The sequence below is a fragment of the Nycticebus coucang genome, chromosome 10 (assembly GCF_027406575.1).
Source record: "Nycticebus coucang isolate mNycCou1 chromosome 10, mNycCou1.pri, whole genome shotgun sequence".
NCBI lineage: Eukaryota > Metazoa > Chordata > Mammalia > Primates > Lorisidae > Nycticebus > Nycticebus coucang.
Genome location: NC_069789.1, coordinates 29,969,721 through 29,996,112, shown reverse-complemented (window position 1 = coordinate 29,996,112; position 26,392 = coordinate 29,969,721). Strand labels below are relative to the sequence as shown.

At 40.1% G+C, this 26,392-nt stretch overlaps 1 protein-coding gene across 2 annotated transcripts in view; it reads left to right on the top strand.

Annotated features, from left to right (window-relative positions):
* The window catches only part of LIN9 (lin-9 DREAM MuvB core complex component), an 80,416-nt gene that overhangs the window by 13,092 nt on the left and 40,932 nt on the right, over positions 1–26,392 (top strand). For both annotated transcript variants that reach the window (XM_053604046.1, XM_053604045.1), the window contains exons 3-7: positions 703–797; positions 2,852–2,956; positions 12,461–12,594; positions 14,261–14,386; positions 21,781–21,938. In XM_053604046.1, coding sequence (XP_053460021.1) covers positions 703–797; positions 2,852–2,956; positions 12,461–12,594; positions 14,261–14,386; positions 21,781–21,938 — 618 coding nt within the window. The remainder of the gene's footprint in view (positions 1–702; positions 798–2,851; positions 2,957–12,460; positions 12,595–14,260; positions 14,387–21,780; positions 21,939–26,392) is intronic.

Sequence of the window (26,392 nt, the reverse complement as noted above, 5' to 3'; positions counted from 1 at the left end):
GTAATATAAATTTCTTACAGAAAAAATTAGAAAACAATGATGAGCAACGAGAAGATGAAAATAACCTTGTTGTGTGAATTCATCCTAGTTTTCTATGTCTCTCTTTCTCTAAATATATCCTCTTTTTAAAAAAATTAAACTCACCCCTCTTTATTTTTTTAATATATCTAATCAGTCACTTGATTGTATTTTTCTTGGTTGCACAGAACCCTGAAGATATTTCTTTGAAGTAAGAAAAACAGAAACAACACATTAATTATATTTTCATATGCCAAGGGCTTCACATAATTGCAGCAAAAAGCATTTAGAAATATACTCAAAATTCAAGGTTAGAAGGGGCTTTTTCCGTTTTTCCATTTCCCTGCTTTCAATCAGATTTGTGCCAAAAATTATGAAATAGTTTTTGGCAAATTATAATGGAGACCTTATTAAAAGCCAAAAAGAATAAAAAAGAAGCTGTGTGTTTCAGTACAGAAATTTAATATTTTCAAGATGTATTGCTTTATCAAATTATTTGGAGTTTGTCAGAAAAATACAGAAGAGAGTTTTCATTTGTAATAAACTAAAGTTATTATGGTCAGTGTATTTTTTCCGTATTAATAAATATTTCACATATATTGCTATTATTAAAAAGGCAGTGGTCATAGTATGAAATTCTTTGAACTAAATCTAAGTTTTATTAGTATTAATTATTCATTACAGAAGGAAGCTTATCTAACACATGGAATGAAAAGTACAGTTCTTTACAGAAAACACCTGTTTGGAAAGGCAGGAATACAGGCCCTACTGTGGAAATGGTAAGGAACAAGTTTTTCTTACATTTTAGAATAGTTAAAGCTAAATTATTAGCATGTTTAGGTTCTTAAAGCATACCAAAAAAAGTCTTGGCGTCCGTTGTACAGTGGTTATGGTGCCAGCCACATACACCAAGGGTGGTGGGTTCAAAACTGGCCCAGGCCCGCTAAACAACGATGACAACTGCAACAAAAAATAGTCAGATGTTGTGGCGGGAGCCTGTAGTCCCAGCTACTTGGGAGGCTGAGGCAAGAGAATCACTTAAGCCCAAGAGTTGGAGGTTGCTGTGAGCTGTGTGACGCCACAGCACTCTACCGAGGGCAATAAAGTGAAACTCTGTCTCTACCAAAAAAAATAATAATAATAAAAATAAATTAAATCCTTGTGTAGGTCAAGGGTAGGTGCATGTGGAGATAAAAAGTGGAAATAATTGACATGATTAGCAATTTTAGGAACTGTTTTTTACTTGCTCTGCCAGGTAGCCAGGAAGTTTTAGGGATCAATCATGAAACAAGCCTGGAGCTAGGATAGGAAACAGCAGTCACAGTAGCCTGGGCAGCTGGCCACAGTAAATGGAAGGGACTTCCTCTACTACATGAGGGACTCTCCGTCACCTTCATGCCCTTCCTCTTCTGTGCCTGTGGTCATGGACAGGGGACAGAGTAGAAGAGACTTCTGTCAGGGTTGTAGAGTGTTGAGACTCTGAGTGGGTTTAATTTCAAGGATCTGTAGATCCAATTGTATTCTACCCATTTGGTATTAGCCCTCTGTACCCGTCGTCTTTCCAAAAAGGCATGAAGGTCTGTCTTGAGTGAAAAGGGATGTGGGTTTTATTGGGATATCATTTCTCTTATTTCTATTAATGAAACCTGTGAATATAGAGTGGACTGTAAAATTTTGCATATTATGATGCTTAAGTATATGGTATACTTTTGGCATATAAAAAATTTTTTTAAGGCAAGTAGTAGCTCACGCCTGTAATCCTAGCAGTCTGGGAGGCCAAGGCAGGAGGATTGTTTGATTCAGGAGTTTGAGACCAGCCTGAGTAAAAGTGAGATCCTATCTCTACTAAAAATAGAAAAATGGGCTTGGCGCCTGTAGCACAGTGGTTATGGCATCAACCACATATACCAAGGCTTGGAGGGTCTGAACCCAGCCTGGGCTGGCTAAACAACAATGACAACTGCAACAACAACAAAAATAGCTGGGCATTGTGGCAGGTGTCTGTAGTCCCAGTTACTTGGGAGGCTGAGGCAAGAGAATACCTTAAGCCCAAGAGTTTGAGGTTGCTGTGAGCTGTAGAACTACAGCACTGTACAGAGAGTGACATGGTGACACTGTCTCAAAAATTAATTAATTAATTAAAAAAGAAAAATGAGCTGGGCATTGTGGGGCTTGTAGTCCCAGCTACTTAGGAGGCTGAAGCAGGAGGATTGTCTGAATCCAGGAGTTTGAGGTTGCTGCAAGCTAGGCTGGCACCATGGTACTCTTCTAGCCTGGAGCAACAGAATATAGAGTGACACTCTGGCTCAAAAAAATACATAAATAAAATAAATGAATTATTTTAGTTCTACATGTAATTATTGATGATCTATCATATGTATCTTGTATTTTTCTTTACAAATGGAAATTCATTTAGGCTTACTCTTATAGAGTGATAGGGTATCTTTGTCCCAGCACAGCCTTTTGTACCAAACATACCCTGTCATACACCCAACTAGTATTAACCCAAGTGCCCAATATAATTTGACCTGGGATTTCTAGAACTTTTCCTGTCTGCAACATTCAAGGCTGCCAATATACTAAGGAGACTTGGGTTCTAGTTTTAGTTATCAGCTAGATGTTTTTTCATTTGTAAGCAAATGGCATAAATATATCATACTGCTTTCTAAATCAAAGATTATATTTGGCTTTGTATACTTTGGGTTACTTATATTTTGTTTTTCATACAGCTGATGATCCAAAGTCAGCTCTATTTTCCAAGTATAAAATTGTATTTTGGAACAAAAATGAGAAGTTTTCACCTTTTTCATTAAATAAAAAATTTTTATCATAGCCTTTCAGAAATTCAAAACGAAGTCGACTCTTTTCTGATGAAGATGATAGACAAATAAATACAAGATCACCTAAAAGAAACCAGAGGGTTGCAATGGTTCCACAGGTATGTGTGTACTAAAATTTTGTTTCATGTGAAAGGAAGTAAGTAATTATCCAGCATAATAAAGTTTATGTTATTTATTCTGTTACATTTTGAATAAGTTCTTTTCTTCAAATCAGTATTGCTGCTTTGTTTTTAGTTACCTAGAAAGTGTCATCATTTTGTTGATCAACTTTATTTTATTTATTTTTTTTAGAGACAGTCTCACTTTGTTGTCCTCGGTAGGGTGCCTTGGCGTCACAGCTCACAGCAACCTTTAGCTCTTGGGCTTAGGCGATTCTCTTGCCTCAGCCTCCAGAGGAGCTGGGACTACAGGTGCCTGCCCCAATACTCGGCTATTTTTTGTTGCAGTTTGGCCGGAGCTGGGTTTGAACCTGCCACCCTAGGTATATGGGGCTGGTGCCCTACTCACTGTGCCACAGGCACTGCCCTGTTGATCAACTTTAAACTAGAAGTTGAAAGCCAGTTTCAGTCCTACAAATGCACAATTTTCTTTCAAGCATAGAGATAGTAAGATAATGTAATTTTTCTTCCATCAAACTCTTGCATACTTGATAATTTCAGATAGTAAAGTATATTCATGTTCTATAGAATAAACAAATATGTATCTTGAACTTTTTATTTTTTTGAGACAGGGTCTTGTTCTGTCACCCAGGTAGGAGTACGGTGGTGTGGTCATAGCTTACTACAGTCTCTAACTTCTGGCTTCAAGCTATCCTCCTGCCTTGACCTCCTGACTAGCTAAGACTAACAAGTACCCAGCTAAAGAGACAGGGAGGTCTCCCTTTGTTGCCGGGTGATCTGAAATCTTGGTCTCAGACTGTCCTTCCACCTCAGCCTCCAAGAGTACAAGTGCTGAGGTTACAGGTGTGAGCCCCCATGCCTGGCCAAACTTTTTTTAAAAAGTTGTCGAGGACAAGCGTACCTAACCCTTTACAACAGTAGTTCTTAACCTATGGGTCACGACCCACAGGAACTGTATTAAAGGGCCACGGCATTAGGAAGGTTGAGAACCACTGCTCTATAATGTAATTTAAAAACTTGATTTTGGGCTCAGTGCCTATAGCTCAAGCCAGCACAAACACTGGAGTGGGCGGGTTCGAATCCAGCCCGGGCCTGCCAAACAATGACAACTACAACAAAAAGCCAGGTGTTGTGGCAGGTGCCTGTAGTCCCAGCTACTTGAGAGGCTGAGGCAAGAGAATTGCTTAAGCCCAAGAGTTTGAGGTTGCTGTGAGCCATGAATCTACGGCACTCTACTGAGGGCAACATAGTGAGACTCTGTGTCAAAAAAAAAAAAAAAAAAAGAAACTTGATTTTGTTGAAACTAAAATGTAATGTGTATTTCTTGACTTATTTTCTGTTGGATACTGGATTGAATGAATAAAGAAGTAGTTAAATAACAATTTATTAGTTTGACTTTGGAAGAGCTGTGTTATTAGGGTAATCTGGATAACTTACAAACAAAAACATCTGGTCTTTATGACTATGAAACTGTCCTAACACAATCCAGTGCCTTTCTTCCTAGGTATATCATTTCTTCAGAACTATTTTACAAAGTTCTTTCTAGTAATACAGAGCAGTTCTGGGCAATACAGAACAAATATAACATAGGACAAACATGAGACTTTTTCAAATATGTGAAAAGTTTTTATTTATTTATTTATTTTTTTATAGAGACAGAATCTCACTTTACTGCCCTCAGTAGAGTGCCGTGGCGTCACATGGCTCACAGCAACCTCCAGCTCTTGGGCTTACGTGATTCTCTTGCCTCAGCCTCCTGAGCAGCTGATTCTCTTGCCTCAGCCTCCCGAGCAGCTGGGGCTACAGGCGCCCGCCACAACACCCAGCTATTTTTTTTTTTTTTGTTGTTGCAGTTTGGCCGGGGCTGGGTTTGAACCCGCCACCCTCGGCATATGGGGCCGGTGCCCTACTCACTGAGCCATAGGCGCCGCCCATGTGAAAAGTTTTTATATCAGGGTTTTCTCTTTACTAGTCTTAATATCCTTAGTTCTTTCAGTCTTCATTTACATAATGTGGCTTGCTTCTTTACCTTACTAGTTATATCCTCTTAATCTATTGCATTTTGTCCATTTGCTTTTTCTTTTTCTTTTTTTTAAGACCGAGTCATACTATGTTGCCCTCAGTAGTGCGCTGTAGAATCACAGCTCACAGCAACCTGAACTCTTGGGCTTAAGTGATTCGCTTGCCTCAGCCTCCCAAGTAGCTGGGACTTACAGGCATCCACCACAATGCCTGGCTATTTTTTTTGTTGTAGTTGTCATTGTTTGGCAGGCCTGGGCCGGATTCGAACCAGCTCTGGTGTATGTGGGTGGTGCCTTAGCCACTTGAGCTACAGGTGCCAAGCCCACCCGGCTATTTTTCGATGTAGTTGTCATTGTTGTTAAGCTGGCCCGGCTGGGTTTGAACCCGCTAACCTCCGTGTGGTGGTGACTTTATAGTTTTATATTCATTGAGGACAAGCATACCTAACCCTTTATATTCATTGAGCCACCAATGCCCTATTTAAAAATCTGGGTCATTTACTTAATGGAAACACAGCACTTTTTATGGCAAGAGAGAGAGAGTTTTTTTGTTTTGTTTTGTTTTGTTTCCATACCTTTTTACTTTGTTGCTCTGGGTAGAGTGCCATAGTGTCATCATAGCTGACAGCAACCTCAAACTTTTGGGCTCAAGAGATTGTCTTGCCTCATCTTCTATTTATTTATTTATTTATTTATTTTTGAGACCGAGTCTCGCTTGGTCATCCTTGGTAGAGTGCTATGGCATCATCATAGCTTACAGGAACCTCAAACTCCTGGGCTTAAGTGATCTGCTTGCCTCAGCCTACCAAGCAGCTGGGACTACAGGTGCCCGCCACAACTGTTTAATTTTAGAGATCAGGTCCCACTCTGGCTCTGGCTGATCTCAAACCTGTGAGCTCAGGTAATCCACTCACCTCAGCCTCCCAAGTGCTGGATTACAGGCGTCGGCCACTGTACCCGGCCCTCAGTTTTTCTACTTTTATTAGAGACCAGGTCTCACTCTTGCTCAGGCTGGTCTCGAACTCCTGAACTCAAGTGATCCTGCCTACCTTGGCCTCCCAGAGTGCTAGGATTACAGATGTGAGCTACCTGGCCTGGCCATGGCAAAAGTATTTTATACTAATTTAGTTATTTATGCTAAACATTTCTTCACTTACAAATTTTTTCTCTTTTTGTATTAGAAAGTTAATTTTCTAGCCGGGCGTTGTGGCGGGCGCCTGTAGTCCCAGCTACTCGGGAGGCTGAGGCAAGAGAATCGCTTAAGCCCAGGAGTTGGAGGTTGCTGTGAGCTGTGTGAGGCCACAGCACTCTACCGAGGGCCATAAAGTGAGACTCTGTCTCTACAAAAAAAATTAAAAAAAAAAAAAGAAAGTTAATTTTCAGGCTGGGTGCAGTGGCTCACACCTATAATCCCAGCACTTTGGGAGGTCAAGGTGGGTGGATTGCTTGAACTCAGGAGTTCAAGACCAGCCTGAGCCAGAGAAAGACCCCGTCTCTAAAAACAGCTAGGTATTGTGGCGGGCGCCTGTAGTCCCAGTTTCTTGGGAGGCTGAGGCAAGAGAATCGCTTATGCTAGTGGTTCTCAACCTTCCTAACACCGCAATGTATTTTCATTGTTAAAAAGGGGTCACGATCCACAAGTTGAGAACTGCTGGCTGAAGCCCAAGAGTTTGAGGTTGCTGTGAGCTGTGATGCCACAGCACTTTATCTAGGGCAACATAGTAAGACTCTGTCTCCAAAAAAAAAAAAAAAGGGTGGCGCCTGTGGCTCAGTGAGTAGGGCGCCGCCCCCATATGCCGAGGGTGGCGGGTTCAGACCCAGCCCCAGCCAAACTGCAACAGAAAAATAGCCGGGCATTGCGGCGCACGCCTGTAGTCCCAGCTGCTTGGGAGGCTGAGGCAAGAGAATCGCATAAGCCCAAGAGTTAGAGGTTGCTGTGAGCTGTGTGACGCCACAGCACTACCTGAGGGCTGTACAGTGAGACTCTGTCTCTAAAAACAGCTAGGTATTGTGGCGGGCACCCGTAGTCTCAGCTACTTGGGAGGCTGAGGCAAGAAGATTGCTTAAGCCCAAGAGTTTGAGGTTGCTGTGAGATGTGAAGCCACGGTGATCTACCAAGGGCGGCATAGTGAAACTCAACTCTCAAAAGAAAAAAAAAAAAGTCTTAAAAGAATAATCAAACTATAATGCCTGGCTATTCTTGGTGGTTGTTGTTGTTGTTGTTTAGCAGGCCTGAGCCAGCTTTGAACCTGTCAGCCCCAGTGTATGTGGCTGGCACCCTAGCTGCTGAGCTGTAGGCGCTGAGCCAATAAATGTATATATTTTTTAAATTACACTTACAATACCATTTTCATGATATTGTGCTATGCATCATTGTGTAATTTAATTTTATTACTCTAAAGACTTTTGTTGGAGATCTGATTGAGATAGGCAAACAAGGTTCAGTTTTTTCATTTCTTTTTACTTTATAAGGCATTCAACCATTTATCATTATTTATAAATCCTTCTATTTGGGTACATTTAAATAGTTTCTAAATTTTTATTCTTACAAACAATGCTGCAGTGAACATCCTGAACATTTTTTTTTTTTTTTTGAGACAATTTCAAGCTGTCACCCTGGGTAGAGTGCTGTGGCATCACAGCTCACAGCAACCTTAAACTCGGGCTTAAGCGAATCCCTTGCCTTAGTCTCCCAGTAGCTGAGATTATAGGTACCCACCACAACTCCTGGCTATTTGTTGTTGTTGTTGCAGTTGTCATTGTTGTTTTAGCTGGCCCAGGCCAGGTTTTAACCCACCAGCCTTGGTGTATGTGGCCAGCACCCAACCCACTGAGTTATGGGTGCCGCCCATAACTGGCGTTAAAAAATGCCTGAGCATTTTTGTATAAATTTACAAAGAATTTTTCTAGGACAGATGCCTAAAATGTGGAATTGTTGGATCAGAAAATATGTATATTTAAGGTTTTTAAAATGGTACCAAATACTCTTAAAAGAAATTGTGGTGGTTTATTCCTACCAGGAATATGTCAGAGGCTTTATTTTCCAAATGCTTGCCAAATCCACATAATTAAACATGAAGAGTTTTGCTAATCTGATATAGCCTCTCGGTCTTTTTGTTTTTCTAAGAGGTGAAGTCTTGCTCTGTTGCCCAGGCTGGAGTGCATTGGCATAATCATAACTCACTGCAGCCTCTACCTCCTGGGCTTAAAGTGATCCTTCTGGCTCAGCCTCCCTAGTAGCTAGGACTACAGGTATGTGCCATCATGCCTGGGTAATTAAAAAAAAATTTTTTTTTGTGGTAACGAGGCCTCCCTATATTGCCCAGGCTAATCTCTAACTCCTGGAGCTCAAGTGATCCCCAGAGGGCAAAGATTACAGGCCTGAGCTACTGTGCCTGGTCTGCTTAGTTATTTAGTTGACATTTCATCAATGAGTGAGATTGAGACACTTGTCATGTTTTAAAACTATCTCTTCCCTTTTCTGGAAACTGTTTATATCTTTTCTTTATTTTTCTATTGGATTATTGGTCATTTTCTTACTAGTTTACAATAGTTTTTTATATATTAAGAATATTAACCCTTTGGCTGTTTATATGGTTGTAATTTTTTTCAGAGTTTGCAGTTTGTCTTTTGACTTTGTTTCTCTATTTTATAACTTGCAGGATTTGACAAAATTTTAAGGGTCAAACATAATTCTATTTCCTTTTTTATAACTTTTTGAGTTTGTCATCTCAGAAAGACCTTTCCAAATCAAAAATTTATAGTTTTAGAATTCTCTAATTTTTTCTTATTTCTTTTTTTGTTGTTGTTTAAATCTTTAGTACAGGCTTAGCACCCGTAGTTCAGTGGTTAGGGTGCTGGCCACATACACCAGGGTTGGCAGGTTCGAAGCTGGCCCGGGCCTGCTAAACAACGACAACTATAAAAAAAAAAAAAAAATTGCTGGGCGTTGACTGGCACCTAAAGTTCCAGCTACTTGGGAGGCTGGGGCAATAGAATCGCTTAAACCCAAGAGTTTGTGGTTGCTGTGAGATGTGATGTCACAGCACTCTACTGAGTGTGACATAGTGAGACTGTCTCAAAAAATAATTTAAATAAATAAATCTTTAATACATCTGGAATTTATTTTGGAGTGAGGTACTCTGCAACCTAATTTTTTTCCAGTGAGCTTCTAAATTGTCCTGGTAACATTTATTGGGTAATCCATCTTTTATACATTGATTTAAAGTGCTGCCTTAATCACAAGCTAAATTCCTGTATACATTTGGAATTAGTTCTAGGCTTTCTGACTCTATGTCTAGTATATTTCTATGTGCTACTATCAAATTGTTTTAAGGTGGGTTTGTATTGTTTTATTGTCTGACAAACATTAGCACATACCGGGCAGTGCCTGTGGCTCAAAGGGGTAGGACTCCGGCCCCATATGCCAGAGGTGGTGGGTTCAAGCCCAGCCCTAGCCATATAAATTCTAGAATCAATTTGACTAGGAAAAGTATCCTGTTGTCATTGTTATAAATTTAAATTACAATTTTGTGAGAAGTGACACATATATAATAAACATTGAGACTACCTAAGAACTGATTATAGTTCCTCTTACTCAAAGTCCTTAATATTCCTTACTAGCCTTCAAAAAAAATTTTATATCAGTCTTATATATTTCTTTTTTTTTTTTTTTTTTTGTAGAGACAGAGTCTCACTTTATGGCCCTCGGTAGAGTGCCGTGGCCTCACACAGCTCACAGCAACCTCCAACTCCTGGGCTTAAGCGATTCTGTTGCCTCAGCCTCCCAAGTAGCTGGGACTACAGGCGCCTGCCACAGCGCCCGGCTGTTTTTTGGTTGCAGTTTGGCCGGGGCCGGGTTTGAACCCGCCACCCTCGGTATATTGGGCCGGCGCCTTACCGACTGAGCCACAGGCGCCGCCCAGTCTTATATATTTCTTAAGGATCTTTCTAGGTATTTAATATTTTTTGTTCTTGTTATTTTAGTTATCATAAGCAGGATATTTATTTCTTCATTTTATTGTCTAACAAGTTCTTATTTAAATATATAAATATATACAGAAAAGATTATAATTTATTTCATCATATGGTTTTTGTATATCAACTATTTATTGTCTTTGATAGTTATAGATGACTTTCTGGAATTTTCTAGGACAGTTATAGCACCTGTAAATAATGGTAGTTTTATCTTCTTTACAATTTTTATTCCTCTTATCTAATTGCCCAGTTCCTTCAAAACAATGTTAAAAAAAAATAGTGGTGATAGTTGGCATCTTCCTCATATTTCTCACTTCAATGAAAATGTTTTTTAGCATTTTACTACTAAGTATGATACTGATTTTTATTGGAGTGAAGAGAAATGTGTTTTGCCTGGTTAAGAAAGTATACTGCTGGGTGGCATCTGTGGCTCAAGCGGCTAAGGTGCCAACCACATACACCAGAGCTGGCAGGTTTGAATTCGGCCTGGGCCTGCCAAACAATGACAACTACAACCAAAAAATAGCCAGGCATTGTGGCAGGTGCCTGTAGTCCCAGCTATTCGGAGGCTGAGGCAAGAGAATCGCCTAAGCCCAGGAGTTGGAGGTTGCTGTGAGCTGCGATGCCACCGCACTTTACCCAGGGTGATAGCTTGAGGCTCTGTCTCAAAAAAAAAAAAGTACATTGCTATCTTTATTTTCTTGGTCAGTATAGCTAAATTCAATTTCATTGATATTTTCAACAAATTTCTAGTTTCCCTGCATTCTTTTTTTTTTTTTGAAACAGACTCTTGCCTTGTTGCCCTGGGTAGAGTGCTATGCCGTCATAGCTCATAGCAACCTCTAACTCTTGGGCTTGAGCAGTCCTCTTGCCACAGACTCCCAAGTAACTAGAACTATCAGGGCTCACCATGACACCTTCTAGTTTTCATTTTTTAATTTTTTTTTTAAGTTTTTGATTATTTTTTTTTTGAGATAGTGTTAAGCTGTCACCCTGGGTAGAATCCCATGGAGTCACAGTTCACAGCAACCTCAAGCTCTTGGGACTTAGTGATTCTCTTGCCTCAGCCTTCCAAGTAGCTAGGACTATGCCTGCCAAAACACCCAGCTATTTTTTGGTTGTAGTTGTCATTGTTGATTGGCAGGCCTGGGCTGGATTTGAACCCACCAGCTCCGGTATACGTGGCTGGCGCCCTAGCTGCTGAGCTATAGGCGCCAAGCCAGTTTTCCTACTTTTAGTAGAGACTGGGTCTCACTCTTGTTCAGGCTGTCTCAAACTCCCAAGCTCAAGCAATCCCCCTGCCCTGGCCTCCCAGAGTGCTAGGATTACAGGCAATCCCTGCATTGTAGTCTGTTGATGCTATGATGTATCGTATTGTATTATAGTCTATTGATGCTATGATGATGTTTATCTGGTAAATTTTGTTCTTTAATTTTTTTTAAAGGATTTTTGAAATCCATGCACATGAGTGATATTCTCTGAAGTTTTCTTATATTATACTTTGGCAGATTTTGTTATTTTTATATTACTGACTTTATAAAAAGAGAGGGGAAACTTTTTTCTTCTTCAGTGATCTGAAATATTTGAATACCATTAGAGTTCTCTGGTTTTCTTTTTTATAGAATTCACTGATGAAACCTTCCGGATCTAGCACTCACTTGCATGTTCTGTCTCTTTCTCTGTGTGTGTGCGTGTGTCTGTCTTTCACGCTTTTTTCTTTTCTTACTGGTCTTTTCTGGCCTGTGAAATCTAGAAATACTTCACATAAGCTTCTTCTTCCTGCATCCCTAAATTGAAATTGTATTGCAGTGTAACATGGGGTGGGGTATTTCACCTTCCTTGTCAGAATATTTTATGAAAGTGGAGTCTTTAACTTTGAAAGAAATAGTTAGATTTATTTGTTAAATGATAACAAAAATTCCATTTTCAATCCTTTTTTTTGAGACAGAGTCTCACTATGTCACTCTCAGTAGAGTACTGTGGCATCACAGCTCACAGCAGTCTCAAACTCTTGGGCTTAACCTATTCTCTTGCCTTAGCCTCCCAAGTAGCTGGGACTACAGATGCCTGCCACAATGCCCGGCTTTTTTTTTTTTTTTTTTTTTTGAGACAGAGCCTCAAGCTGTCACCCTGGGTAGAAAATGCTGTGGCATTACAACTCACAGCAACCTCCAAATCCTGGGCTTAAGTGATTCTCTTGCCTCAGCCTCTCAAGTAGCTAGGACTACAGGCTCCTGCCACAACGCCTGCCTATTTTTTTTGGTTATAATTGTCATTGTTGTTTGGTAGGCCCGGGTTGGGTTCGAACCTGCCAGCTCTGGTATATGTATGGTATATGCCTTAGCCGCTTGAGCTATAGGCGCTGAGCTGTTTTTGAATCTTTTTGAGTAAGTAAACATATTTTACCTTTTTGCAAATTTATTCAATATTACAAATGTTCATTTTTAATTAATGGGTAATTAATGTCTACGTTTTTATTTTATAGAAATTTACAGCAACAATGTCAACACCAGATAAGAAAGCATCACAGAAGATTGGTTTTCGGTTACGTAATCTACTCAAGCTTCCCAAAGCACATAAGTGGTGCATATATGAGTGGTTCTATTCAAATATAGATAAGTATGTATCATGGCTTATATCATGAAAATTACTTTAACCAAAATTTTAAGTTTTCCAACTGTTAGAAACTATAGTGTTCTTTTTTTTTTTTTTTTTTTTAATTTCTTTTTTTTTTTTTTATTGTTGGGGATTCATTGAGGGTATAATAAGCCAGTTACACTGATTGCAATTGTTAGGTAAAGTCCCTCTTGCAATCATGTCTTGCCCCCATATGAAACTATAGTGTTCTATAAGTCTATTTTGATCTTATTTTTTCCAGAATTCATTTTTTTTATTCCTCATTCCAGTTTGATCCTTTTCTATTTCTCATAGTTTTCTCCCCTGACCCCCTTTCTTCTTTCTGGGGAAGAAGTTATACATTCTTGGGAAAATTAATGCAAGAATAATTTCTGTATTGTAATTTACAAAGACCATGGAATAAAGATACTTTAAACAAAGCACCATTATTTGCAGAGAAACCATTACTAATGTAATGGTGAAAATGGCTTTGGCAGGGTGATATGTGCCTATAGTCCCAGCTACTTGGGAGGCTGAGGCAGAAGGATTACTTGAGCCCCAGTATTTGCAGTTGCTATGAATTGGGCTGAGGCCATGGCACTCTAGCCTAGACAAAAGAGCTAGACTCTGTCTCAGAAAAAAGTAAAATAAAAAAACCGACAGATTTTTTTTTTAGAAAGGTAATCTTTCTATTTTGGGAATAGTACTTAAGCATTTATACATAAATGTTTAAGTAGAACATGGTAAGAGATTTGGCTGAAATCTAATTCATTTTTATTTATTTATTTATTTATTTTTATTTTTATTTTTTGAGATAGTCTCACTCCATCACCCTTGGTAGAGTGCTGTGGCATCACATCTCACAGCAACCTCCAACTCCTGGGCTTAAGAGATTCTCTTGCCTCAGCCTCCCGAGTAGCTGGGAATATAGATGCCCGCCACAAGGCCCGGCTATTTTTTTGTTGCAATTTGGCTGGGGCCGGGTTTGAACCCACCACCGTTGATATATAGGGCCAATGCCCTACCCACTGAGCCACAGGCACTGCCCCTGAAATCTAATTATTCAACAATAGAATTTACTGAGGAAAAATTCTGGCTTCTAATCCATCCTCATGTGGTGGTCATTGGAGCTTGTTTTGCTATTTATCTTTACATCCCTTCTGTTTTTCAAACCAGTTGCTTACTCTGAAGCTTGTGGACTTCATGGATATTTATGTTTGAGCCCAAGGCATTTATGTATCATTGCTAAGACTGGTTCCTCTTTTCCCAGACTAGGAAGAGAATTGTTTTATTGTTGCTTACACATTTTCCACAGGCTTAAGAGAGCTTTCAGGACATCTTGGCGTGACCTGAATTCTTCTAGGAGCCCCTAAAATTGATTTAACCCTCTAGAGTCCTTCCAAAGATTGAACAAAAATCAATATCTGTTGCAATCATAAGCACAGACAGTATTTCCTTAGTAACTTTTAGACACCAGTTGTTTGAGAAATGCAAAGTCTTTAGTTTGGAATTTGTGTCTAGTTTATGTGCACATATATATATGGGGTAGAAGTGAAGATTTGACATTTTATAAAATGATGTGGAAATGGAATGCATATTTTGAATTTTATGTTTTTGAAGAAAGTGACACATTGTATATAACCATTAAAATACCATTTTTGTCTTACAGACCACTTTTTGAAGGCGATAATGACTTCTGTGTATGTCTAAAAGAGTCTTTCCCTAATTTAAAAACAAGAAAGTTAACAAGAGTAGAATGGGGAAAAATCAGGCGGCTTATGGGAAAACCCCGGAGGTAAAAATAATACTTTTATTTAAAAACTGCCAGGTGGGCTAGGTGAGGTTAACACTCTGGGAGGCTGAGGCAGGATGATTGTCTGAGCTCACAGGTTTGAGACTAACCTGAGCAAGAGTGAGACTGCCATCTCTAAAAATATAGGCAGGCATCTGTAGTCCTAGCTTCTTGGAAAGTTGAGCCAAGAGAATTGCTTTAGACTAAGAGTTTGAGGTTGCAGTGAGTTATGATGCTGCAGCACTCTACAGAGGGTGACAAAGTGATGATCTGTCTCAAAAATAAATAAATAGGCTCGGCACGTGTAGCACAGTGGTTACAGCACCAGCCACATACAACAAGGCTGGTGGGTTTGAACCTGGCCTGGGCCAGCTAAACAACAGTCACAACTGCAAAAAAAAAAAAAAAATAGCCGGGCGTTGTCGTGGATGCCTGTAGTCCCAGCTACTTGGGAGGCTGAGGCAAGAAAATCACCTAAGCCCAAGGGTTTGAGGTTGCTATCACATGTGACATCATGGTACTCTACTGAGGGCAACATAGTGAAACTCTGTCTCCAATAAATAAATAAATAAAATAAGAAAATCTGCCAGGTGTAGTGGCATGCAACTGTAATCCTGTCTGTCTACTTAGGAGGTGAGGTGGGAGGATCACTTGAGGCCAGGAGTTTAAGGCCGTATAACAATCATGAATAGCTACTGCACTCCAACCTAGGCAATATATTGAGGCCCTGTTTCTAAAAAAAATTGGCATAAACAGGACAGCACGCTCGTAGTTCAGTGGGTAGGGTGCTAGTCACGTACACTGAGGCTGATGGGTTTGAACCCAGCCCGGGCCAACTAAAACAACAACTGCAACAACAACAAAAAATAGCTGTTGGGATGGCACCTGTAGCTCAGTGAGTAGGGTGCCACCCCCATATACCGAGGGTGGCAGGTTTGAACCCGGCCCCAGCCAAACTACAATAAAAAATAGCCGGGCATTGTGGCAAGCGCCTATAGTCCCAGCTGCTCGGGAGGCTGAGGCAAGAGAATCGCCTAAGCCCAAGACCTGGAGTTTGCTGTGAGCTGTGATGCCATGGCACTCTACCAAGGGCAGCAAAGTGAGACTCTGTCTCTTAAAAAAAAAAAAAAAAGTGGGGCATTGTGGTGGGTACCTGTAGTCCTAGCTACCTGGAGGCTGAGGGACGAGAATCGCTTAAGCCCAAGTGTTTAAGGCTGCTGCGAGCTGTGACTCCAGGCCACTCTTCCCAGGGCGACAGCTTGACACTCAAAAAAAAAAAAAAATTTAACATAAAATGACAAGTACCAAAACATAATCTTTCAGGATACTTGATTATATGTTAACCAATATGTTAATATCCTGTTAACCAATTCTAAGATTTTTTTTTTTTTTTTTTGAGACAGAATCTCCCTTTATCACCCTCAGTAGAGTGCTGTGGCGTCACAGCTCACAGCAGCGTCCAACTCCTGGGGGGTTAGGTGATTCTCCTGCGTCAGCCTCCCAAGTAGCTGGGACTATAGGCGCCTGCCACAACGCCTGGCTATTTTTTTGTTGCAATTTGGCAAGGGCTGGTTTCGAACCACCACCCTCAGTACATGGGGCCAGCATCCTACCCATTGAGCCAGAGGCGCTGCCTATGTTGGGTTTTTTTTTTGTTGTTGTTGTTGTTTTTCTTGTTTTTAAATATTTATTTACTTATTTTTGAGACAGTCTCACTATGTTGCACTTGGTAAAGTGTGTGGCATCACAGCTCACAGCAAACTCTAACTCTTGGGCTTAAGCAATTCTTTTGCCTCAGCATCCCATGTAGCTGGGACTACAGACACCTCCCACACTGCCCGGCTTTTTGTTGTTGTTGTTGTTATAGTTGTCGTTGTTTGGTAGGCCCGGGTTGGATTTGAACCCACCACCTCCAATGTATATGGCTGGTGCCCTAGCTGCTGAGTTACAAGCGCCAAGCTCTGTTAACCAATTTTAATGCAGGTGCTTTTTATACTTATGTACTATTTCATTTTTGTTTATATCATAAGTTTTGGGCATAATTTTATTGTTTTAAATTATATATGTACCTCTGTGTTACAAAAAATATTTAAGAATGCCCTATAAGTATTTAAGAAAGTTGTACATTTTGAGGTACATTGTTATTTTCTTCATTTTTTAAAAATAATTTATTTATTTTTTTTAGAGACAGAGTCTCACTTTATTGCCCTCGGTAGAGTGCAGTGGCATCACAGCTCACAGCAACCTCCAGCTCTTGGGCTTAGGCCATTCTCCTGCCTCAGCGTCCTGAGCAGTTGGGACTACAGGTGCCCGCCACAACGCCTGGCCATTCTTTGTTGCAGGTTGGCTGGGGCTGGGTTCAGACCCGCCACCCTCAGTATATGGGGCCCACGTCCTACCCACTGAGCCACAGGTGCTGCCTTCCATTGTTATTTTCTTTCATTGTTATCACCTCAAGAGCTTTCCCAGAAGGGCCTATTTTACTTTTTTAAAAACAGGAAATCGATTAATCTATTCAATATGTTACTTTCTGAGAATTAATTCTTCATGTGAAATGACTTTTCCATTGGCAAACCTTGTATTTCTTTTGAGTAAAAATTGAAAATAAGTTAGAAGAAGAATTAAATCATCAATTCTCACATTATGTCTTATCTACCTAGTAAAAACGTGTAAGACTTTTTCATTTTAAGTGGTTGGAAAGTTCAAGGAAAGTCTAGAAATACAAAGTGACTTGGACAAGTAGAAATGGAATTTAATTTTAATAATCTTGTTAGATGATGAAATGCAAGCACTTTTAATTGAACTGCTAATATTTTATTTTATCCCTTATGCTAAAAGATGACCTTACTGGGTGGCACCTGTGGCTCAGTGAGTAGGGTGCCAGCCTCATATACCGAGGGTGGCAGGTTCAAAACCGGCCCCAGCCAAACTGCAACAAAAAATAGCCACGCGTTGTGGCAGGCGCCTGTGGTCACTGCTGGGGAGGCTGAGGCAGGAAAATCGCCTAAGCCCAAGAGCTGGAGGTTGCTGTGAGCTGTGACGTCACAGCACTCTACTGAGGGCAACAACACCAACAAAAAAATGACCTTACTGATGATATTTTTTAACATTTCTTCCATTTACAATAACAAAATTTACAAATTTGGTGTGTTGGTTTGTTTCATTCTGATAATTTATGGTCTCTTATAATTACATTAGGCCATTTTGGGGCTTTTGCTGTGATTTTGCCTGGTTGAGCAAATTGAACTATATACTATTTCTTTTTTATTTTTTCTTTCTTTTTTTTTTTTTTTTTTTGAGACAGAGTCTCAAGCTGTCGTCCTCAGTAGAGTGCTATGGTGCCACAGCTCACAGCAACCTCAAACTCCTTTGGGCTTAAGCGAGTCTCCTGCCTGAGCCTCTCAAGTTGCTGGGACCACAGGCGCCTGCCACAACACCTGGCTATTTTTTGTTGCTGTTGTCATTGATGTTTAGCAGGCCCTGGCTAGGTTTGAACCCACCACCTTTGATGCATATAGTTGGTGCTGTAACCACTGTGCTACGGGCGCTGCCTATATACTATTTCTAATTATTGTCTATAGAGTGAGGTAATAGTCATTATTTTACTGTTTTATTATAATTCTGCAGTTTGTAAAAATGTCATTATAATATTTGTCTTGTTAATTTATCCTTTGTTCTCTTACCATAACATTACTTCATTATTTAATCTTATAGTCTTTTAAATTTATCAAGATTGATTAGTAGTTGAAGTCTGGTTTCAGCAAAAATTGGTAGTTTTTTGTTTTTCTTTGAGGAAGTCAAGATATAATACAAATTATTGTTATAACAAACTTTTAAGAATATCCTAATTGTAAAAATTAGTTGGTGAAACCATATCCAATTAGGAGATAAAAAAGAAGAAATAGGGCAGCGCCTGTGGCTCAGTGAGCAGGGCGCCGGCCCCATATACCGAGGGTGGCGGGTTCAAACCCGGCCCCAGCCAAACTGCAACAAAAAAATAGCCGGGTGTTGTGGTGGGCGCCTGTAGTCCCAGCTACTCGGGAGGCTGAGGCAGGAGAATCGCCTAGGCCCAGGAGTTGGAGGTTGCTGTGAGCCGTGTGATGCCACGACACTCTACTGAGGGCGATAAAGTGAAACTCTGTCTCTACCAAAAAAAAAAAAAAAAGAAGAAAAAGAAATAATAAAAACCAAAAAAGATAATCTACCCAGAAGAAACTTTACAGGAAGTGTGCAAGATACATAATGAACAAATGGGAAGACCTGACCAGAACCTGATGTTGGCATAAACTACTAAACATCCTAATTTTTTTTTTTTTTTTTTTGATACACAGCCTCAAGCTATTGTCCTGGGTAGAGTGCTATGGCGTCACAGCTCACAGCAACTTCCAACTCTTAGGCTTAAGCAATTCTCTTGCCTCAGCCTCCTGAGTAGCTGAGACTACAGGTGCTCACCACAACACCCAGCTATTGTTTGGTGGTAGTTGTCATTGTTTGGCTCGCCCGGGCTGGATTTGAACCAGCCAGCTCTGGTGTATTTGATTGGTGCCTTAGTTGCTTGAGCTACAGGTGCTGAGCCTTAATATCCTAAGTTAATTTGTAAATTTAAAATCAGTCTCAGTAGGTCTTTGTTTTAAGTAGATGAATTAATTCTAAAATTCAATAGGTCTTTGTTTTAAGTAGATGAATCAATATCAATAGGCCTTTGTTTTAAGTAGATGAATTCTAAAATTCACATTTGAGGGGGGGTATTAAAATATAATTAAAACAGAATGGTAGTTGTACCTAAATAGATAAATAAATGAACAAGAAAAAAATCCCAGTATAGTCACAGATGTCTATAGGACTTCGGTATAATGTAATACAGTAGAACCTCTGTAAGTTGACCGCTCAAGGAACTGTAGCAAACTGGTCAACATAACGAACTAGGCCTATTGTACTAATACATACATATTGTGCCTGTGCAGTCTATGAAAATTAGGTCAACTTAAGGAGGTGGTCAATGTAGGGAGGTGGTCAACCATGGAGCTTTTACTGTAGTTGCAATGGTTGCCTCTCAAGTACATGGGGAAGAAAGAGGATGGATTATTTCTCTAATGGAAATTGAGATTATTGTGCATTAATCTAGAGAAAGACATAAGTTGTTCTTACACATCATTACAGGAAAAATTTGAAAAGGATCAAAGATTTAAATATTTAAAAAATACAACTACTCAAGGAAAGTTTTGCTTAATTTGAAATTGGAAAAAGTCTTTCTAACAGGCCCTAAACCTAGGTAGGAGCTATAAAAGAACATACAAATAAGTTTTTTTGGTTTTGGGTTTTTGTTTTGAAGATAAGAGTCTTGTTCTTGTTGCCTGGGCTAGAGTGCAGTGTCATCATCATAGCTCACTGCACCCTTGAACTGGGCTCAAGTGATCCTCTCACTTCAGCTGCCCAAGTAGCTACAGGTGCATGCTATCGTGCCTGGCCAGTTTTTCTACTTTCAGTAAAGATGGGGAAGAGAGTCTTGCTCTCTTGTGTCTGAGCTCAAAGCGATTCTCCTGGCTTGGCCTCTGGAAGTGCTAGGATTACTGGTGTGAGCCACCCTGCCCATCTAATAAATTTGACTTTATAAAAATAAGAACATTTTGCAAGGCCAAAAACCAAAAGCTGATGAAGTTGAAAGACTAACAAATATCTATAACATATCAAAGACAGCTAATTTCCTAGTATGTGAAGAGCTCCTACAAATCAAAGTGTCACGTAACCCATAAGAAAAAATGATGGACAGATAATTCATGGGGAAGGAAAAAGAATGCCTCTTCTAATCTTGAAAAAGGTTCAGTTTTATTCTTGATAGGGAATGCAAAACAAAAGTATTCTGAAATATTGTTCTTTAACTATCAGGTTGACAAAGTTCATAAAGCTTTGACATGGTGGGTTAGCAATGGTGTGGTGAAATAGTCATTCTTACACATTTTGCGGGTGAAAGATTCATTTTTATATAAATTTCTGTGGAGGGCAGTGTGATAACATCTATAAAATTTACAAATTTCAGGCAGGTTATAGTGGCTCATGCCTGTAATTCTAGCACTTTGGGAGGCCTAGGTGAGAGGATTGTTTGAGAACAGGAGTTTGAGACCAGTCTGAGCAACATAGTGAGACCTCTGTCTCTACAAAGAATAGAAAAATTAGCCAGATAGACTGTCATGTGCCTGTAGTCCCAGCTACTTGCAGGAAGAACGCTTGAGCCTAGGAGTTTTTAGGTTACAATGAACTATGATGATGCCACTGCACTCTAGCCTGGGCAACAGAGGGAGACTCTTGTCTCAATGAAAAAAAAAAAATTATTTTATTTTTTTTGAGACATGGTCTCACTTGGTCACAAACTCTTGGGCGCAAGCAATTCTCTTGCGTCAGCCTCCCAAGTAGCTGGGACTACAGGTGCTTGCCACAGTGTTCGGCTATTTTTAGAGATGAGGTCTCCCTCTTGCTCAGGCTGTCTTGAACTCCTGAGCTCAGGTGATCCATCCACCTCAGCCTCCCAGCATGCTAGGATTATAGGCATGAGCCTTATTTATTTATTTATTTATTTCGAGACAGAATCTTAGTATGTCGCCCTCGGTAGAGTGCTGTGGTGTCACAGTTCACAGCAACCTCAGACTCTTGGGCTTAAGCCTCCCAACTAGCTGGGGCTACAGGCACCTGCTACGTCACCAGGCTATTTTTTTTGTTGCAGTTGTTTAGTTGGCCTGGGCTGGGTTCAAACCCACCACTCTCTCAAGTCTGTGTGGCTGGCTCTGTAACCACTGTGCTATGGGCACCGAGCCTCTGTTTTTTATTTATTTAATTTTTTTGAAGTTTTTGGCTGGGGCTCGGTCTGTACCTGCTACCTCTGGTACATGTGGCTGGCGCCCTACTCCTTTGAGCCACAGGTGCCGCCTGTTTTTTATTTTTATTTATTATTTTTGTTTTTTTGAGACAGTCTCACTGTGTCACCCTTGGTAGAGTGCCGTGGTGTCACAGCTCACAATAACCTCAAACACTTGGGCTTAAGCAATTCTCTTGCCTCAGCCTCCCAAGTAGCTGGGACTACAGGTGCCTGCCACAACACCTGGGTATTTTGTTATCGTCGTTGTTGTAGTTGTCATTCTTGTTTGGCAGGCCTGGGCTGGGTTCCAACCTGCCCGGTGTATGTGGCTGGAGCCTTAGCTGCTGAGCTGCAGGTGCTAAGCCAAAGTTCTGTTTTTTAAAAAATTAAAAGTAGTTTATTTCGAAGAGAAACAGTTTCTAGGAACCCATTTTTTAAATTCAGTATACTCAATGAGAAGAAAAAAGATGGGAGTGAGATAGATGATCAGATTTTAAGTTTATATAGGATAGTTATCAGTTTATATGATTTTTATAATTTATTCTAGATGTTCTTCTGCATTTTTTGAGGAAGAGAGATCAGCATTAAAACAGAAACGGCAGAAAATAAGGCTCTTACAACAGAGGAAAGTTGCAGATGTTTCACAATTTAAAGATCTCCCAGATGAAATTCCTTTGCCTCTGGTTATTGGAACCAAAGTTACAGGTAAGTGAAGACAATCTTATTACTATTTGGACTTGTGATTTTTAACCAAGATAATCACTGTTAGAGAAAAGGCTTAAATTTCGGCACTTGTGGCTCAAAGGGGAAGGGCACCGGTCCCATATGCCGGAGGTGGCGGGTTCAAACCCAGCCCCGGCCAAAAACCACACACACACAAAAATAAATAAATAAATAAAATAAAAAAATCTAAAAAAAAAAAGAAAGCTTAAAATACAGTGTTATAGTACACTTATTGTTGAGGTTATTCTTCCTTCCTTCATGAAATCTGCTTTAAAAGTAATTAGAAAAAAGTGTACTTGTTGAAAGTAACATCTACTACAGTATAAACTAAAACTACCAAATTCATTGAATAAGTATAGCTATGTATAGTTTCAAATTTTTAAACAATGAACAATGAATAATTTTAAATTATTCTATCTTTTACATTTCACATCATTTATTTTCCTTTCCTAATCAGGTTTATCTAGTTAGTTCATTGTTCTTATAGTTTTAGGGTCTAAAAAGAGTCCATTTCTAATAACTGAATAAAACTAAGTTGTTCAGTCACTACTTTCCTCAAAATTTTATGAGGGTATAAATGCTATCTTTTATAGATGTGATTCTGTGTGATAATTCAATTTAGTTGTAACATGGAGGGAGAATGCAAAACCTCAATTCTAAATTCATAATTTGAAGTAAAATTATAATAAGAGAATTAACAAGGTGTTAAGTGGTAGGCAGGTTAGTAATTTCATGGAAAATATTTCAAAAATGGTTGGCTTAATCAGGGAGGAATTTTCTGAAAAAGAAATGGAACCTAGAGTTATATATTTATGTCATCTTTTCCTGGTTATAAAGTGGTATATGTTTCCATTATGTTGTAAAATGTTGTAAAAATAGGTAATTAGGAGGAAAGGTACATAGTAAGGAAGAGACTATATAATGCATATGAAATTTAAATAGAAGACAGCAATTATATTTGGTCATAAATCAGTGTATATTAACAAGTCTTAGGCTCAGCCCCTGTAGTGCAAGCGGCTAAGGCACCATCTACATACACCAGAGCTGGTGGGTTCAAATCCAGTCTGGGCCTGCCAAACAACGACAACTACAACCAAAAATAGCTGGGCGTTGTGGCGGGCGCCTGTAGTCCCAGCTACTCGGGAGGCTGAGGCAAGAGAATCGCTTAAGCCCAGGAGTTGGAGGTTGCTGTGAGCTGTGATGCCATAGCACTCTACCCAAGGACAACAGCTTAAGGCTCTGTTTAAAAAAAAAAAAAAAAGAGAAAAGAAAAGTCTTAGTCTATTTTGTACAAACAAGTACTATTTAGTGAGTCCTATTGATTTCTAATTTAAATTTCTAGTGGATGGAAAATGTACTTTGTATAATTTCAGTCTTTTTAATGTTATTGAGACTTGTTTTATGGCCTAGCATATGGTCTGTCTTAGAGAATGCTCCATGTGTGTTCCCAGGGACTGCATTTTGCAGGCGGGTTGAATATGTCATTTGGATTAGTTAGATCATTTGGTTATACTATTGTTCAAGTCTTCTATATTCTTACTGATGTTCACTCTTATTACTGTATCAATTACTAAGAAAGAATACTACGGTTCTAGTATTGTCCCCTCCAAAACCCATGTTGAGTTAAATTCCCAGTGTTGCAGTATTGAGAGTTGGGGCCCTTAAGAGCTATTGGGTCATGACAACTCTGCCCTCTTGGATGGATTCATATATTCATGGATTAATCAGTTATCATTAGAGTAGAACTGGTGACTTTCTTGGAAGAGCAAGAAAGACCTGAGCATAGCATATTAGCATATGTAGCCCTCTCACCATGTGATACCCTACACTGCTTTAGTATTCTTCAGAGAGACCCTACCAGCAAAAAGGCTCTCACCAGATGTAGCCCCTCTACCTCCAACTTCTGAGGCTTCATAACTGTAAGAAATAAATTTCTATTCTTTATAAATTACCCAATAAATTACCCACTTTTAGATATTCTAAGTAACAGAAATTAGACTAATACAAAGGAATATTAAAATCTTCATTTAATAGTTGAATTGTCTAATTCTTTTTATAGTTCTGTCAAATTTTGGTTCATTTATTTTAGAGCTCTGTTAAAATGCATATATTTGTCATATTTTCCCCCTATATTGACCCTTTTATCGTTATGAAATGCCCCTCTTTGTCCCTAGTAATACACCTAATCTTAACTTTTTGGCTGATATTAATATAGCCATTCCTGTTGTCTTATTGTTACCGTGGCTTATCTTTTTCTATACTTTTATTATTTGTATTTTTGAATCTAAAGTGGGTAACAGACATATGCAGAAATATGTAGACAACATGTAGTTGGAACTTTGGGATTTTTGTTTTATTTTTTATTTTATGTTTTATTTTATTATTTTATTTCATTTATTTTCCCCAAATCATGACCAATACATTTATCTGAGGGAGACACGGTTGAATTTTACCATGAAGTTGTAAACTGAGCAAAACTAGAATCACTGATTGCCTAACCTCTGGGCATTTATGACTGCACAGGTAACCAGATCCTACATGTAAGGCATCACCATTAAACAGAGGAGCATTAGATGAGGGGAATACATCCCGAATAGTCAATCACATGATTCCCCTTCAGAAAATGGTGCTGGGCAGGGCATGATGGCTCATGCCTATAATCCTAGCACTCTGAGAAGCTGGGGTGGGTGGATTACTTGAGCTCAGGAGTTCAGACCAGCCTGAGCAAGAACAAGATCCCCTCTCTAAAAATAGGTGGGTATTGTGATGGGTGCCTGTAGTCCCAGCTGCTTGGGAGGCTGAGGCAAGAGAATCACTTGAGCCTAAGTGTTTGAGGTTGCTATGAGCTGTGACACCACGGCACTCTACTGAGGATGACAAAGGGAAATGATCTCAAAAAAAAAAAGAAAGATCGTGCTGCCCTCATATCAGAAAAGTAATGTCAGCGGCACCTGTGGCTCAAGGAGTAGGACACCGGCCCCATATGCCGGAGGTGGCGGGTTCAAACCCAGCCCCGGCCAAAAAAACTGCAAAAAAAAAAAAAAAATCAGAAAAGTAATGTCGAGAAAAACAAAGGCAGAACCTAGCATTAAGTTCCCTGCAGAAGCCTAGACATGATGGTAGCCTCATGAAGGGGCATCATATCCTATTTACAGAGTGGGAGAATGATGTTCCTAGCTGAGCTGCAGAATAGGAGCTGAGCTACTTAAAGGGGTAGTAGGGGTTGGGGTTGGGATCTGACCATTAGCCTTTCGAGTCCAACCTGGGCCTCCACAAGCCATTCTCTGGCTTCCTGCACAAGGCAGACTCAGTAAATCTGGGAAATAAGAGGATTCTTCCCGATTCACCACCCTACTCCACCTTTCCCAGGTCTGTCAGGTGACCCAATACATTGGGAACAGCCCAACCCCACATCTAGATAGACATATGGCACATATGGAAACTGCAGCCTAGCTGGGCTAGAGTACATCTAGGTGTTGCTGGGTTGGAGTTATCTTACAGGTGGCCCAAGATGATTGGGCCTCATCCATAAGGGGCCAGGTTGAAGTAGCGTGTTTTTTTTTTTAGACGATTCAAGTTAACTCCAGGGTAAAGCATGATCATGATGACACTTGGCAGAAAAGCAGGCTGGAGCCTTGGAAAAGCTGGCTCTGCATACTCAGGTACTTCCAATAGTGAATCCAGGATTTGAACACTGGGGAGTAAGAAGGGAGCCTAGCCTGCAGCCCACAGTTGTTCACAGCCACAAGACAGCTAACCAGCAGGAGGGGATAAGTCAGCATGTTCACTGCAATCCCCATCACAACACTTGGTGTAGTTTGGGATGGTCAGGCCCTCACTAAAGCTGTCATCCAACAGGCATTGACAAGTGGGCTAGCAGGTTATAGCCCCACAAGAAAACCTCATTGCCCAGGAAGTGAGGGACTAAGCCCACGAAGAATCCCAGCAGCCCGTCCTCTTGAAAATCTTCCTAATGGAGTTCACACCATTATACTTGGCCTTCCGTCCACAAATTGTCCCATATAGCACATTGAGATAACCTCGGGGGATGGCCAGCCTGCAAGACATGCACTGCATTGTCATCTTTTTTTTTTTTTTTTTGAGACTGATCCTCAAGCTGTTGCCCTGGGGTGAGTGCTGTGGCATCACAGCTCACAGCAACCTCCAACTCATAGGCTCAAGCAATTCTCGCCTCCCCAGTAGCTGGGACTACAGGCGCCCGCCGCAACGCCTGGCTATTTTTTGGTTACAGCCATCGTGTTGTTTGGCGGGCCCAGGCTGGATTTGAACCCGCCAGCTCAGGTGTATGCGGCTGGCGCCTTAGCCGCTTGAGCCACAGGCGCTAAGCCTGCATTCTCTTCTTATAGGAGGTGTTCTTCACTGTTTTATTCAGAGAAGTCTTCATATCATCCTTTTTGAAAACTTCAGTTTCATCT